The sequence below is a fragment of the Arvicanthis niloticus genome, chromosome 25 (assembly GCF_011762505.2).
Source record: "Arvicanthis niloticus isolate mArvNil1 chromosome 25, mArvNil1.pat.X, whole genome shotgun sequence".
Taxonomy (NCBI): domain Eukaryota; kingdom Metazoa; phylum Chordata; class Mammalia; order Rodentia; family Muridae; genus Arvicanthis; species Arvicanthis niloticus.
The window spans coordinates 30,013,794-30,030,369 of NC_133433.1; the positions used below are offsets into that span (position 1 = coordinate 30,013,794).

The following is a 16,576-nucleotide window of genomic DNA, read 5'->3' on the forward strand; positions in this document are numbered from 1 at the left end:
ATAGTCTTTCAACACACCCAAAAGAAGATAGCCACACTAATATAATTCCACCTCTAACAACAAAAATAACAGGAAGCAACAATCCCTTTTCCTAAATATCTATTAACATCAATGGACTCAATTCCCCAATAAAAAGACTTAGATGGACTGGATATGTAAATAATACCCAGAGTTTTGCTGCATAAGGAAACACACCTCATTGACAAAGACAGACACTACCTCAGAGTAAAAGGCTGGAAAGCAATTTTCTAAGCAAATGGTCCCAAGAAACAAGCTGGAGTAACCATTCTAATATGGAGTAAAATTGACTTTCAACCAAAAGTAATCAAAAAAGATAAGGAAGGACACTTCGTACTTGTCAAAGGAAAGTCTATCAAGATGAACTCTCAATTCTGAACATCTGTGCTCCAAATGCAAGGGCACCCACATTCATAAAAGAAACTTTACTAAAGCTCAAAGCACACATTGCACCTCACACAATAATAGTGGGAGACTTTACCCCACTCTTCACAATGGACAGATCATGGAAACAGAAACTAAACAGAGACACAGTGAAACTAACAGATATTATGGACCAAATGGATTTAACTGATATCTATAGAACATTTCATCCTAAAACAAAAGAATATACTTTCTTTTCAGCACCTCATGGTACCTTCTCCAAAATTGACCATATAATTGGTCACAAAACAGGCCTCGACAGATACAAGAATATTGAAATAATCCCATGCATCTTATCGGATATTTATGTGCATGAGTGATTTGCCTACAGCTGTGTCTATGTACCACATATGCACCTGCTGCTGATCATAAGAACATCAGGTACCTTGGGACTAGATTATGGATGGTTGTGAGTTGGCATGTGAGTGCTGGGAATGGAACCGAGATCTTCTGCCAAAGCAGCAAATTCTCTTTAACTGCTGAGCATGCACATGTGGAAGCCATAAACCATGCTTGGGGGTTGTCCTAAGATACTTTCCATCCTCAGATAAGGATCTCATTTTCCCAGAGCTCACCGACGACACAGCTACACTGACTGACTGGCAAGCCCCAGAATTTTCCTGTTCCTGCCTTCCTAGTGCTAGGGTTACAACCACATACCAGCATGCCCAACATTTTTCTGTACATCCTGGTGATGGGACTTAGGAAGTGCTTTACTAAGTCCAGCCCATAGTCTCCACTACACATTAGCACCCTACTGGAGGATGCTCAGTTCAGATTCAAGCTTCGACAGGTTCATCCTTTAGGGACATGAAGGGTCAGGACAGGGGATGAGGCTGCCTTGTTGATGCTGTGTTTTTCCTATCCCACAAATGCCCACAGCCAAAACCTCTGTTGAAAGTGGACAGCACACAAACTGGCCCGGCCCCGTCTCACAGCAAAGCACAACTTCAACTCCATGCTGTTGGCTTCCTGGCTCTCCTGGCAGGTGCCTGGGTCACAGGTTGATCTAAATGCTAGTGTCTCCTTTTGCCATAGTTTGATAATGATATGGTAATGATGACTTATGTAGATTCAGTTTAGGGAAGGGGCAGTAATAGGTTTTTGCAGGTGTGAGTGTACTCATGAGGATGGCATGGTGTGCTCTCAACAGCAGGCCTCTGACAGCACCCTTTGTCCTTCCGTCAGTGACACAGGTTCAGTGCTGACTTCTCTCATATCCTAAATTCATGCCCTTCTATTAATTTACTAGATTTAATTTAAGCACAGGCTTACCTTTGTTGGGTTGATTCTGCTGAACATTTTTTCTGTTTAACTTTAGAGCTGCTAAATGCTTGAAATGGCTTCATTCTCCATTTTAGACCATTGCTTTGAAATAACCTATTCAGATGTTTTGTGTTCTCTGTGTTTCCTTCTAGGCACCTTTAAGTAGGGGAGCTCTGCAAACAGAGCAGAAAGTGTCCTTCCACCTCTTTTAAAACTTCTTTTCAGCTTGCCCGTGAATCTTTTTAGATCAGTCCTAATATTTGAAATTCCTTAAGAATTAAAACTCAGACCATAAAAGATATATTTTCAAATTTTATAGATGTGAAGAAAGACCTATCTAGACATTTTATATATGTACAAATTTGGAAATGTGCCAAAACTACTTTTCAGCTTTATGATAAACTTGTTATTTTTCTGTTGCAAGGGAAAGAATTTGGGTAAGTGCTGCCAAAAGTTACAAAAAGTAAAAATAATCAAATGTCATCTGTATTCTAAGTTTTGACTTTTAGGATTTTCAAGTCATAGATTCTGCAAATATTTTACAGATAAGTAAACTGAGATAGAAAAGCTAAGTGACATCCTGTTTTCAGTCTGAATTAGAAATAAACAGAACTCCAGCCGCTCCCCATTAGATCAGAAGATAACATTTTCGTGGGCTTTGGACATAAAACTGTAGAGGAGATATGAGTGTCTAAGCCGCATTGAAATTTATGAGTCAAATGAAATGAGGTAATTATTTTTCAATTTTTAAGTCCTAGTGTTGTTGGAATGTGTCTTTGTCACCTTGTAAAAGTGATATTTAGGAAAGTGAGATGCTGGAAAATAAAGCCCTGGCTGGATGATCGGGAGAGAGATAACATAAAGGAGTTGAGAGTGAAAGCCTTGAATGCAGTCACGTTAGGAAAACAGCAAGATGACATGGGTTAGAAGATTGTCATAGTAACACTTGCCAAGGTAGTTTTCCTTCACTGAAAAACTGTATTAGGATGTTAAGTATTAATTCCAAGGACTCATGCATCTTTTTTTGATTGATGCATTGTCTCATATGTTTTGAAGATGGGACATGCCTGAAGATTTGTTGTGTATCTACTAACTGGGTTATTTACAGTATCTGTGTTTGCTCCCCCCCTAACACACAGACACACACACACCAACCAAGTAGGGGACAGTGAAGCATAGAAAACAAGCCTTGAGGGCAGCTTTTGTCCATCAGGTTGTTCAGCAGTGTGGCTCTGACTGCCATCACTGTGACTTCCCACGTTGCACCACTTGATTGTCTATTTGAACGCCATGCTGTGGAAGCTGAGGAGGTCACTCTGGAGTATTGTTTCAGAAGCCACGCAGTGACATGCCCGTGTCTTAGTACATGCTCACTCAAAAAATGGCAAGAGTCAGAAGATAATGACGTAGTTTTATACACTGTATTTCTTTGTTTGGTTTGTGTGTGTATATGTGTGTGTGTGTGTGTGTGTGTGTGTGTACGTACACGTGCATGCACACATCCATTTGCATAGAGGTTCATGCCACAGCACACATGAAGCCAAAATTTCATCTATTCAGCATCAGCTCTTGGGGAATGAGATAAATCTTAGTGACAAGCACCTTTATCTTGCTGACTCTAGGAAATTCTTCAAGATTTTCTTGAACCTTTGAAGTTAGAGGGACGTGAATTTGACTCTCAGCAGCTCTATTGGGGAAAGTTGTTACTGTTCAGAGTGAGATTCAGGACCTTCCTGTCAACACTGGGCTTCTGTAAAGACTAAACTAGTACAAAGGATGGAACCAGTGCGCCGTAAGAAGTTATGCCCCTGTTTGATGCAGCTGCATGGTTATAAGCAGATGACCGTGAGCAGTGGGAGCAGCTCTGAGACAGTAGGAAGTATCACCAAGGTAACCCTGGGTCCACAGCAGAGACCAGCTCAGAGGACCAGGGTTGCATGGTAGATTTTAACTAGGATAGAAAATGATTGTGATGTAGCAGAGCGACCTTTGGAGGCTGTGGATATGAGGAGCTCATTTAACCATTTAATTGCACAATAGGGGGTTTCGTGGTTATCTTTTAACAACAATAACAGCATGGGAATGTAAACTTTGAGTACAAAATACTAGCTGCTTAGTTAATATAGTCTAATTTGTAGAAATAAATGCATCATATGTTGAATGGCCATTATCAAAACTGAGCTTATTGTTTGAAACATGCAAACAGGAGAAGGAACTTTCAAATATTCCATCAAGTAGAATATTTGAAAGTTAATAAACGTGAGTGTTTCTTTACCAAAGGAAATCAGTATTTGGAGGCGAAGACCTTGCCACATGGTATTCTGTTTGATGAAGTACTCTGCGTCATCGGCACTGTAGTGTAGTCTGGATGCCATTAATCAGAGTGCTCTGGCTAATCTTAATTGTCATGGTGCACTGAGGACACGGGATGTGTAAGATATTCAAACCATGTGGGGTATATTACTGAGAATCGTTGCTAAACCAGAGGATGAAGTGAAACTGGAATGAAACAAGTCAGGCACCAGGTCTTGGTATTTCCTGTTGTTACTACTAGAGTGTTTTACTTTTTATGTAAAAAATGCAATATACTTAATTTTTCCTCTGATATTTATATGATATGATTTATATATACATATATATCAAATGCATACCTATACACATACATAAAGTCATATTCAATGGCCCAAAAGGAAGAGGCCCCGAGGGCTCTTTACTGCGCAATTAATATTTTGGTCAGAAAAATCAGCAGATTGTTTCAGTATGCTTATGTGTTATGACATCATATTCCAGTAAAGTTATAATGAACAGAAATTTTGTTTGTCTCTGTGGCAAACCAAAATGAGTTTTGTAATTGTCAGCAGACCTTAGTGATTATGGTGGCGCCCACTCCCTCTGCTATAGTTAAAGGTCTTAGCATTCCAGTTGTGGACCTCTGTTTTCAGAAGTTTATAATTAATTGTAAGCATTTGTTCTACAGAGAAAGTTTGCTGTTGGTTCAGGAGTCAATTTCTGATTTCAAGTAGTGCATCTTGAAGTTTTATAGAACAAATTAAAATGTGTAGTTCTGTGATGTGGGAAACTAAACTTTGTGGAAGACAAAGACAGTGAATATAAATTATTCATATTAGTCTGTTGAAATTTTGGATTAAAGTGATAAATGGAAGTGTTAGGGCAAGTGCCGTCCACATCTTGTGTAGTTATTGAAATCAAAGGACAAAAAGATTGTATTTTACACTTCTTTTTAGTCTTTGGATGTTAAAAATAGTATTTTACTTTCATTGTTTTTTTTTTTCTTTAATGTTTTTTGTTTTGTATTTTGAAAATAAGGACACTTAGATTCACTTAAGACACCTTATCTTTAAACAAAATTAGTAGAAACTGTGAGCCATAAAAGTTGATATTTAGAGTTGACACTGACTTTTCCTGTTGCCATGCTGTAGGTTGCCTAGTCCCCCGACACTGTCCCCTGACCCCTTGAATCCCATCCTCTGCCATCTATTGTTCTCTGAACTTGGATCACAGGCATTAATCATAGCCTTGGACTCTTGCCGGTTCCTCTACATGTACCCTTTCCAGGTGTCTGTCCACACTCTCAGCCGTGACCGCAGTGAGCTGCGTCTCCAGCACTGAGCTACATTCTCAGTAAGCCTTCGTGGGTGTATTCTGTTTGCCCAGTTTGAACATTGTGGGCTCTCTCCAGTTTATCTCAGAGTGCCGGAAGAACACCACTTCTTGGGTATTTAATAACCATTGAAAACATGATGTGACCTTAAGTTGGGGTGTTACTTGGTCATTCAGTCCTTGTCTACCACATGCAAGTCCTTGGGTTCAATCTCTAGCATGGCAAAATAGAAAAACAAAAGAAGCAGGACCTCAATTGGATTTTGGTTTAGAAACATTTTCCAGCACTGGAATAATTTTTTAACTTAATTTTTAGCATTACAATTACTAATCCATTATTCCACCAAAATTGACCGTGGTTATTAGTGCTGAATCGCTCAATTCAGTGATCATATTGTTCAGTCCTGCTTTTAGTTTGCTGAGAGCTTTAGCCTCCCCAGATTCTATCTTTGTCTTACACCTTCTCCTTAGAGCCCAAACTCATACATATTTGCCCACCTGACATACCTGCTTGGAGGTCTTATCTAATAGCTTTACGTTTCCAAAGTAACGCTCCTCATGTTTACCCAGCACAAGTGTCCCTTGTTTAGTCCTTTGTTTCCTTCAGTGGGTACTCTGTCTCATCTACAGCTCTAAGGTGATTCTAGAACCATTTCTTAGATTTCCTAGGCAGTTCTTGGGTAATTCCATCTCTATTTCCAAAACTCATGTAAAATTTAGGGACTACCCAACTGAAAGCATGTTCTAAGGCATATCTCAGCTGCTGTCGAAGCTCCCTCGCTTCCCCTGCCTTCCAGTCTGCCCTCAACATAGGGCATGGTCTTCCAAAATATGGTTTAGATGACACCCTTTTCTGCTCAAAATGGCTACCTGTTTCTCATAAGATAGAAGTGAGGTCTTTAAAGTAGTTTTTAAGGAAGGCCTGCAGAGTCTGGCTGGCTTTTATGCCTTGGCTTTTCTTCCTCACCCCCACAGCTCTAGCCAGGTGGGCCCCTTAGTTACTTGAGCTTGTCTCTGGGTCTCTGCACTTGGTGCTCTGTATGCCTCAGATGCACCATCCTAGATCCCTGCATGGTTTGCTTCCTTACTTACTTCAGGTCTTTACAAATTTGTTATTTTCTCAGTGAAACCTTTCTTGGCCACATTATTTAGACAGCTGCTGATATTTCTGAACCCACACCCTTTCATTTATAGACATTTCTCCCACCGTAGATATTCTATGTTCATTTCTTTTTTTATTGGATAGGATTACTTGATTCTCTGGAGTTTAGCTTCGTGAGTTCTTTGTATACTTTGGATATTAGCCCTCTATCGGCTGTAGGATTGGTAAAGATCTTTTCCCAATCTGTTGGTTGCTGTTTTGTCCTATTGATAGTGTCCTTCGCCTTATAAAAGATTTGCAATTTTATGAGGTCCCATTTGTCAATTCTTGATCTTAGAGCATAACCCATTGGTATTGGAACCCAATGGTGTTCCATTAGGAAAAGTCCAGGAATTTTTCCCGTGTGCCCATGTGTTTGAGACTCTTCCCTACTCTCTTCTATTAGATTCAGTGTATCTGGTTTTATGTGGAGGTCCTTGATCCATTTGGATTTGAGCTTTGTACAAGGGGATAAGAATGGATCGGTTTGCATTCTACATGTTGACTTCTAGTTGAACCAGCACCATTTGTTGAAAATGCTGTCTTTTTTCCACTAGATGGTTTTTAGCAACTTTGTCAAAGATCAAATGATCTTTTGGTGTGCGGGTTCATTTCTGGGTCTTCAATTCTATTCCATTGATCTACATGCCTGTCTCTGTACCAATACCAAGCAGTTTTTATCACTATTGCTCTGTAATACAGCTTGTGGTCAGGGATGATGACTTCTCCAGAAGTTCATTTATTGTTGAGAATAGTTTTTGCTATTCTGGGTTTTTTGTTATTCCAAATGAATTTGAGAAATGCTCTTTCTAACTCTGTGAAGAAATGAGTTGGAATTTTGATGGGGATTGCATTGAACCTGTAGATTGCTTTTGGCAAGATAGCCATTTTTACTATATTAATCCTGCCACTCCATGAGCATGGGAGATTGTTCCATCTACTGAGATCTTCTTCAATTTCTTTCTTCAGAGACTTGAAGTTCTTGTCATACAGATCTTTCACTTGCTTGGTTAGATTCACACCAAGGTATTTTATATTATTTGTGACTATTGTGAAAGGTATCATTTCCCTAATTTTTTTCTCAGCCTATGTATCCTTTGAGTAGAGGAAGGCTGCTGATTTGTTTGAGTTGATTTTATATCCAGTCACTTTGCTGAAGTTGTTTATCAGGTTCAGGAGTTCTCTGATGGAAGTTTTGGGATCACTTAAGTATATTATCATATCATCTGCTAATAGTGAAATTTTGACTTCTTTCTTTCCAATTTGTATCCCCTTGACCTCCTTTTGTTGTCTAATTGCTCTGGCTAAGACTTCGAGTCTGGGCTTTTTTTGGTAGGGAGACTTTTAATGGTTCTGGGCTTTTTTGGTAGGGAGACTTTTAATGACTGCTGCTATTTCTTTTGGGGATATAGGATTGTTTAGGTGGTTTACTTGATCTTGATTTAACTTTGGTACCTGGTATCTGTCTAGAAAATTGTCCATTTCATCCAGATTTTTCAGTTTTGTTGAGTACAGGCTTTTGTAGTAGGATCTGATCTGATGATTTTTTGAATGTCCTCAGTTTCTGTTGTTATGTTTCCCTTTTCAGTTCTGATTTTATTAATTTGGATACTGTCTCTGTGCCCTCTGGTTAGTCTGGCTAAGGGTTTATCTAACTTGTTTATTTTCTGAAAGAACCAGCTCCTGGTTTTGTTGATACTTTGTATAGTTCGTTTTGTTTCTATTTGGTTGATTTCAGCCCATAGTTATTATTTCCTGCTGTCTACTCCTCCTCTTGGGTGCATTTTTTCCCTTTTGTTCTAGAGCTTTCAGATGTGCTGTCAAGTTGCTAGTGTATGCTTTCTCCAGTTTCTTTTTGTAGGCACTTAGAACTATGAGTTTTCCTTTTAGAAGATATTGTGTAAATTTGGTTTTGTCATGGAATATCTTGGTTTCTTTCTCTATGGTTATCGAGAGTTTTGCTGGGTATAGTAGCCTGCCCAGGCTGGCATTTGTGTTCTCTTAGGCTCTATATGATGTTAGTCCAGGATCTTCTGGCTTTTATAGTCTCTGGTGAAAAGTCTGCTGTAATTCTGGTAAGTCTGCCTTTATAAGTTACTTGACATTTTTCCCTTACTGTTCTTAATATTCTTTCTTTGTTTTGTGCATTTGGTGTTTTTGATTATTATGTGACGGGAGGAATTTCTTTTCTGGTCTAGTCTATTTGGAGTTCTGTAGGCTTCTTGTATGTTCATGGGCTTCTCTTTCTTTAGGTTAGGGAAGTTTTCTTCTATAATTTTGTTGAAGATATTTACTGGCCCTTTAAGTTGGAAATCTTCACTCTCATCTATACCTTTTATCCTTAGGGTTTAGTCTTCTCATTGTGTCCTGGATTTCCTGGATGTTTTGGCTTAGGAGCTTTTTGCATTTACATTTTCTTTGACTGTTGTTTCAGTGTTTTCTATGACATCTTCTGTACCTCAAATTCTCTCTTCTAGCTCTTGTATTCTGTTGGTAATGCTTGCATCCATGACTCCTGATCTCTTTCCTAGGTTTTCTATCTCCAGGGTAGTCTCCCTTTGATTTCTTTATTGTTTCTACTTCCATTTTTATATCCTGGATGGTTTTGTTCAATTCCTTCACCTGTTTGGTTGTGTTTTCCTGTTCTTCTCTAAGGGATTTTTGTGTTTCCTCTTCAGGGATTCTACTTGTTTACCTGTGTTCTCCTGTATTCCTTTTTTTATTTATGTTCTGAAAGTCCTTTATCATCATCATGAGAAGTGATTTTAAATCTGATTTTTACCTTTTCTGTGTGATGTGGTATCCAGGACTTGCTATGTTGGGAAAACTGGGTTCTGATGATACCAAGATACCTTGGTTTCTGTTGCTTACATTCTTCCACTTACCTTTCGCCATCTGGTTATCTCTAGTGTTACCTGCACTCACTGTCTCTGACTGGAGCCTGTCTCTCCTGTTTTCCTGGGTGTATCAGAGCTTCTCAGAGTCCAGTTGTCCCTGTGCTCCATGATTCTGGATGGAAGAGCTCCCAGGACTCAGGCTGCCTTTGGGATCCTGTAATCCTATCATCCTGGGGGTGTTAGAGCTCCTGGGCATCCAGCTTCCTTGATGATCCTGGGGATGTCTGATCTCCTGAGAGTCCAGCTTCCTCTGGGTATTGTGAGATTGTTGCAGAGGTAGCACTCAAGATCTGCTCAGTTGTACCAGTTTAGAACAGCAGGAATTCGTGCCAATGGATCAGGGTATGCTGTCTTCACAGGAGCAGACCAGCTAGCAGTCGGCTGCTCTGAGTGCAGTGGATCCTCAACTGCTCTGAGTGCAGCAGATCATCTCAGATGGGTCTGAGTATGGTGTCTTCCCGGGAGCAGACCAGCCATGAGTCTGCCCCAGCAAAAAGGGCCAGGTGGAGGGGGTCCATGTACATTTTTTACTGTTTGTCTTTCCTACTATATTGTTTGTTTGGTTTTTTTTTTTTTACAGTATCCTTCATAAAAGAAATTCTATAGGTAATTGTTGAGTTGATAGATTTTTATCAGATATCCTAGTTATTAAAATTTCTTTTAGATGTGCTCTTTCTTCTTCTCTCAGCCTCTTACCCCCCTCAGCTGCATGGCTACAGTTTGCTACTCACACTTTGCTCCCTGTTTCATTAAACATAAAACTTGGTAAGGTTTTTCAACCATGACCTTTATTTGTTATGCTATTTCTGATGCAGTGTAGAAATAATACAGTCTAGGGATATGGATCCGGTTTGTTTTCTCTGCCAGCTAAAAAGCTGAAATGCAGGAGAATCTGAAGCTCAACAGGTGGTAACAGACAGATCTCAGGCTCCAGATTCAGAATTAGCCATACAGAAAGGTATTACCGGGGTGAGCAAGCACACACATGCAGCTGACACACAGAGAGTAAGACCCTATTCAAAGCAGAGAGGGGACTCGGGAAGAGGAGACATCCAGGCTCTTTCTGAAGAAGAAGGTCTCCCTCTTCTAGGGTTGGAGGGAAGTGACTCTCCTCTAGTTTGAAGGGAGTTATTGATGAGTAGCCCAGAACCACGTGACCTGACCAGGCCTTGAACTTGTTGAGCCAGTTCATCATCAGGGGCCTGGAGGCAGCAGACAGAAAGCCTACATAGCCTTTGTTTTAAGCTACTAGGCTTTTGTCTCAAGTCAAGATGTTGAGGTAGAAGCTGGCCATCCTGAAAATAGGTCACCATTATTCCCTAGCCGTGGCCCCTCTCCCTTTCTGTCTGCTTATCAGGGAGTCTAACTCCTGGTCTCGAACTTCCTATGTAAGAATTAACTTAAATACTGTTCAGCCCCACTTCAAAAATGTGCATCAAACTGCGGTGAGAAACCAGAATACAAGGACAAGTAGAACAGAGAACTCTTAATTTCCTATTGTTGAGGATGTAGGTTAGTCTATTCATTATGGAAAATGGCATAGAGATTCCTCAAAAACAGCAAAGTCAAAACCGACAAAACACATCAAACCTAGAAATAGAACTACCACATGTGGCTCCCCAGTGGAACTGATTCTGAAGAGACATCTGTAGTCACATGCTTATGGCTGTATTCATGGTCACCATGATTTAGAATCAACCTAGGTATTCACCAATGGACAGAGACCTAAAGAAAATAAGAATAACAATGGAGTGTTAGTCATAAAAAGAATGAAATCATTGCCTATGCAGCAACAGGGATGGAGCTGGAAGACATTATGTTAGTGACGTGAATCAGGCACAGAAAGAAAAGTGCTACATGTTCTTACATACACTTGGAAGCTAAGCTTAAGATCATTTGATCTTAAGGAATGTAGAAAAGTTACATTTTTTATGGAAGTCAGTGTATACTATTATGTATAGATATATTGACTCACATTTTACCTTAGATATATATCCATGAGGTTAAAATTTTACTAGGATTGGTAAGAGAATATGCAGTACATCACAGTTGCTAACATTTTAAGTGAAATAATCTTAAGGGTTACAAGTGTTTATAGACTGCTTCTGAGCTACTACTAATGCTTGTGTTTTCTTTTTGTAGGTATCATTGCCCAATGCCCAAGATCTTCTATGTTCAGTTGACTGTAGGAAATAATGAATTCTTTGGTGAAGGGAAGACTCGACAAGCTGCCAGACACAATGCTGCAATGAAAGCTCTTCAAGCCCTACAGAATGAGCCAATTCCAGAAAAATCGCCTCAGGTGTGGCACTGATGAGTGTGACGATCTCTGTCTTGTGCTACCTCATGGAGGGTTCTGAGCAGACAATAAATTAATTGTGTAGGAAAAGAAATAATCTGTTCAGTTAAAGAAGGGTCATGGCAGTTTGCTCTCAGGTGCCTGTTAGTATACTAGACTCATACGTTCCTGCTGGGAAGGCCCTGGTTCACCTGTGGAGGTCACTTGCCGGTAACATGGGATTTAGGAATTTGTGTATAAAGATGAAGAGTAACATTCATTTGCTTACATTTAATGCACCTTGTATTAGATAAAGATTACATTGTGTTAAGTTGACATCAAGGAATGTAGGCAAGCACCACAACATATTTCAGCAGTGCAGGGAATTGAACCTAAAGCCTCATGCTTTAAACATAAGCACTCTCCCAAGTGAACCTCATCCCCAGCCAGAGGTCAAGGAAGGTAAAGAGGAGAAGATCATCTGCGAGTTTGGCATCCTACTTTATAGTTTGCAAATTAAAACATTGAGGCTATTCTTGGGTGATTTTACCCATTCCTTTTTTTTTTTTTAATATTTATTTATTTTATGTATGTGAGTATACTGTTGCTCTCTTCAGACACACCAGAAGAGGGCATCAGACCCCATTATAGATGGTTGTGAGCCACCATGTAGTTGCTGAGAATTGAAGTTGGGACCTCTGGAAGAGAGGTCAGAGCTCTTAACTGCTGAGCCATCTCTCCAGCACCTGATTTTACCCATTCTTTCATCTACTTTCTTTATTGAACTTCAATAATATCCAGGCATTTCCTATGTATAGTCAGTGTCTTAATCTTTTCTGCCTAAGTTATTCAAACCTTACAGTTTGGCCTCCTAGATTATCTGTTCTCCAAACTAGGTATTCTTCTTTGTTTGAAATTTGTTATAATGATGGACACATTTTTTTTTTTTTTTTTTTTTTTTTGCTGGTGCATGTTTTTTTGTAACTATTAACTTCTTCTAATTAGACATAAGCTTCTTGGTAGCAAGAACTGTCCCTTTATTGTCTTATCTTATACATGCTTTGTTCAGCTCTCCAGAATTATGTATTAAAGATGTGAATAAGTCCAAACACAGTTCTGATTTCTTGGTTTGTGTCCTGTATTGTCTATTATGTTAGCCCAAGGGTCATGTTAGAATCACAGTTGCAGAGAGAGGCAGGTACACAACTCTGTAGTAAAAGAATCAGGTCTAAGGAATGTATGGTTGAGTACAAGATCTTCAAACTCAGCATTTGCTGCTTCTACTTCAAATAAAACAAAACACGATCTGAAAGCCTAGCAGCATAGCCCTTGACCCTGAGGGTCAAGGAGAATCCACTGTCCATGTCTAGGTCCGCTATTTCAAACTTTGTAACTAGGCCCAACTGATTGTGAAACAATGTGAGTGTTGTTGGGATGTCTGGCTCCAATGCTACCCTGTTTCTTGTTTTTAATTAGAATGGTGAATCAGGAAAAGAAATGGATGATGATAAAGATGCAAATAAATCTGAAATAAGCTTAGTGTTTGAAATTGCTCTGAAGAGAAATATGCCCGTCAGTTTTGAGGTATGTGTTCATGTGCTTTTCTTTTGTTATTTAAACAAGCTAAATGGTATACTAGATTCTTGGCAGGTGTGCACATGCTTCTTGTATTGAGATCCATTGCTGTGAAATGATTTGTGCCTTAGAGAAATGGAAGCATTGTAATGTTAGGAGCATTGTGGGTCTCCTCCTTTTCTGTACTAGGCCACCTTTTTACTTGACTTTTCAGGTTTGACTGTAAGATTTGTTTTCTAATCATAATTTCTGTTAATCTATAGGATTCAGTGTTTTATTTATTTATCATTAATTTGATCCTATTTAATTCAAGCTGTGAGTTGTACTAGTGTTTTGTGATATTATGCTAACATTCAATTTCTTTTCATTGTATGGAGGTCAAAACATGTTTGACTTGTTTGGGGGGAAATGCTGGGAGTTGTACCTGGGAATTTGCCACATGCTAAGTACAAACTCTAGAATTGAACTACCCTGCTCCCCAGAATGTTTTAACATTAACTGACAAACCACTAAAAAGGAGTGAGATAGCTTTCTACAACTAAATATGCACAAACTTAATATTTATAGAATTGTACAAAATTTTTCAAAAGGAAAAACACCTTGAATATAATTTTGTATGCCTCCCATAGTAAGAGGTCAACAAAAGGTCATACACAGAAAGTGGGAAGAAGGAGGAAATAAGCTGAGGACCGTGGGGACTTTCCTGAGCTCCCAAAGCATTTACACAGTGGGGGCCTCCTGTACTCTCCTCATCGAAAGGGACATTGGACTGAGACTCTGACAAGTCAGATTACCCAACTTCCTGTCCCAGAGCAGGTTGAAAGTAGCCAGTAAGGAAGGCAGAGAGAGAGAGTACATGACTGCAGACTGATTCCAACAAGAAACTTCTGGGGAACCTTGTAAAGCCTCTCACGCCCTTGATACTTGGAGTGTAGAGCAGAAGTCCAGAAGTCCTTTGCATATCTGCGTGTTGTGTTAGAGTATTTGATGCACATACTGATGATGTAGCATGAGCACTAAAAGATTAAACACACACTTCCCCTGTTGATTCACTAAATCCCATTGTGTGTGTGTGTGTGTGTGTGTGTGTGTGTGTGGTTCGCATACAGTAGCTCATTCTATTCCTATTGGGAGGAGAGTGCCAAACTCAGACATAAACTAGGGGCCTTTCTCTACCTTAGTTTCTGGGGAAAGGTCTTACATTGAACTCAGAGTTTGTCTTGGCTGGCTGGCTGATGAATGTCACAGGTCGGTCTGACTCCATCTCACCCAGTGTTGGGTTTACCAAGCAGCAGTGCTTGGTTCTTACATGGATGATAGACATCTGAGCTCAGGGGCCATTGCTTGTACAGCAGGTATCTCACTGCGCTGCTAGACCATCTCCCTAGCCCAAGAAATTACTTTTGTAACTGATAGGCTTGTGCATCAGAGTATGAAAATGAACAGTTGGCATTTAAATTGGTGAACTTAAGTTACCTGGAAAGTATACTTAAACTAACTCCTGATTCCATTGATGTTGAGTTATTGAGATACTGTTATTTTTTTAATTCCTTTTCCTAATTGGACTCCAATAGTAGAAGATAAAATTCCAATATAATATTAAGTGGTAAACCAAATACTATGTGTTCCTTAGGTCAGAATTTTAAAGGAAACTTGCATTTTGAGTATTTAGGACTTGGCACCTATCTTTCCTCAATAAGCCGATAGATATAATTTAAATGTAAGAATACATAAATGGTTAGGAATATTCCTGGTTGAAGGTTTCTTAATTCTTGACACTGAAAGACTACACATTTTTATGGTCTGTCAGTATACCATCTAGATCACATCACCAGAATCCCAAAATGAATCTCCTAGTGAAAACAACCTTTCAGGTCTCTAGCAAGAGGTTCTTTCTTTCTTTTTTTTTTTTATTGGATATTTTATTTACACTTCAGATGCCATCCCCTTTCCCCATTCCCCCCCCCCTTAGAAAACCCCTATCCCATGCTCCCTTTTCCTTTTTGCATTTATACACTTTTAAAAAATGTTAACCAAAGGCTTTATAAGTTTGGTAATGCTCAATCAGAGGTGTAACCCGCTACCCAACCTAGATATATCAACTATCTTTGACTGGTGGAGACACGTGAACCTCTGCCTCCCTGTCTCCCCTCTCTTTTGTATTTTGAGAGAAAAGTTTTATTTTAACAGGAAGGGTGATATGTAGGAGGAGCTAAGGTGGGAGGAGTACTGAGAGGAAGAGAAGGAATAAGGAGAGGAGGAGAAGAGAAGCAAGAGGTTCATTTTTATCTCTTTCCTGTTTTTGAAAATATGCCACAAGAGAATGCTTCATAACTCAACTGTGTTTGAAATATTTAAACATGTAAACAGACAACAATACTGCACAGTTCTTCTGCTCCATTATGATCTTATAGAATCCTAATCATATATGTGGTCCTATATGTGGTAATCATATAAGATGGACCATTGTATGAAAGACTTTATCTTTGATAAAACACCATCTTTGGCTTCTGATGTCTCACCGTGATAGGGGACAGCATTAGATGTATATGTAGTCATGTTATTTTTACTCTAGATGGCTTATCTAGTATGGGATCATTGCCAATTTGGCATGTTCTGTGCTCTTAGCTTTGTGTTCTGTAAGACATGGGGCAGGCACCATGACTGACTGTAAATCACATGCTAGGATTTGCTTCACCTTTGGTTAATTTAGAATTAGAACTGTTTTACACTAACATTACTGATATCATACCTTCAAAATAGCTGTCTTAAAGAGATACTATAATTTTGGCATAGTTCTCCAGACTAGTTGGAGAGGCTTTCAAGATTCATGCTGGCATGTTGATTAATATTTTGCTTACATTTAATAGGTTATTAAAGAAAGTGGACCACCACATATGAAGAGTTTTGTTACCCGGGTGTCAGTGGGAGAATTTTCTGCAGAAGGAGAGGGAAATAGCAAAAAACTCTCCAAGAAGCGTGCCGCAACCACTGTCTTACAGGAGCTTAAAAAACTCCCACCTCTTCCTGTGGTAGAGAAGCCAAAACTATTTTTTAAAAAACGCCCTAAAACAATAGTCAAGGTAAGCATATACTTGTGACTATCCATTTATTTTACTTAGTTACTGTAGTGATGGGCCACAACATGGTATCTTTGGTCAATATAGATCACATATGTGATTGTTTTCCTATAAAATCATAATAGAGCAGAAAAATTGTGGAACATTTTAATATACTTGTTTATGTTTACATATATTTATATAATTTAAATATTGCAAACACCACTGAGTTAGAGTTGTCTTGGATTTCTAGTGAGTAACATACTGCAAAGCTTTGTAGCCTAGGAACAGTTGTTGC

General features: G+C 39.2%; 1 protein-coding gene across 4 annotated transcripts in view; it reads left to right on the forward strand.

Moving 5' to 3' along the window:
• Stau2 (staufen double-stranded RNA binding protein 2) overlaps positions 1-16,576 on the forward strand; it is a 248,340-nt gene that overhangs the window by 80,626 nt on the left and 151,138 nt on the right. For all 4 annotated transcript variants that reach the window (XM_076924314.1, XM_076924313.1, XM_076924312.1 and 1 more), the window contains 3 exons: positions 11,509-11,668; positions 13,121-13,228; positions 16,090-16,302. In XM_076924314.1, coding sequence (XP_076780429.1) covers positions 11,509-11,668; positions 13,121-13,228; positions 16,090-16,302 — 481 coding nt within the window. The remainder of the gene's footprint in view (positions 1-11,508; positions 11,669-13,120; positions 13,229-16,089; positions 16,303-16,576) is intronic.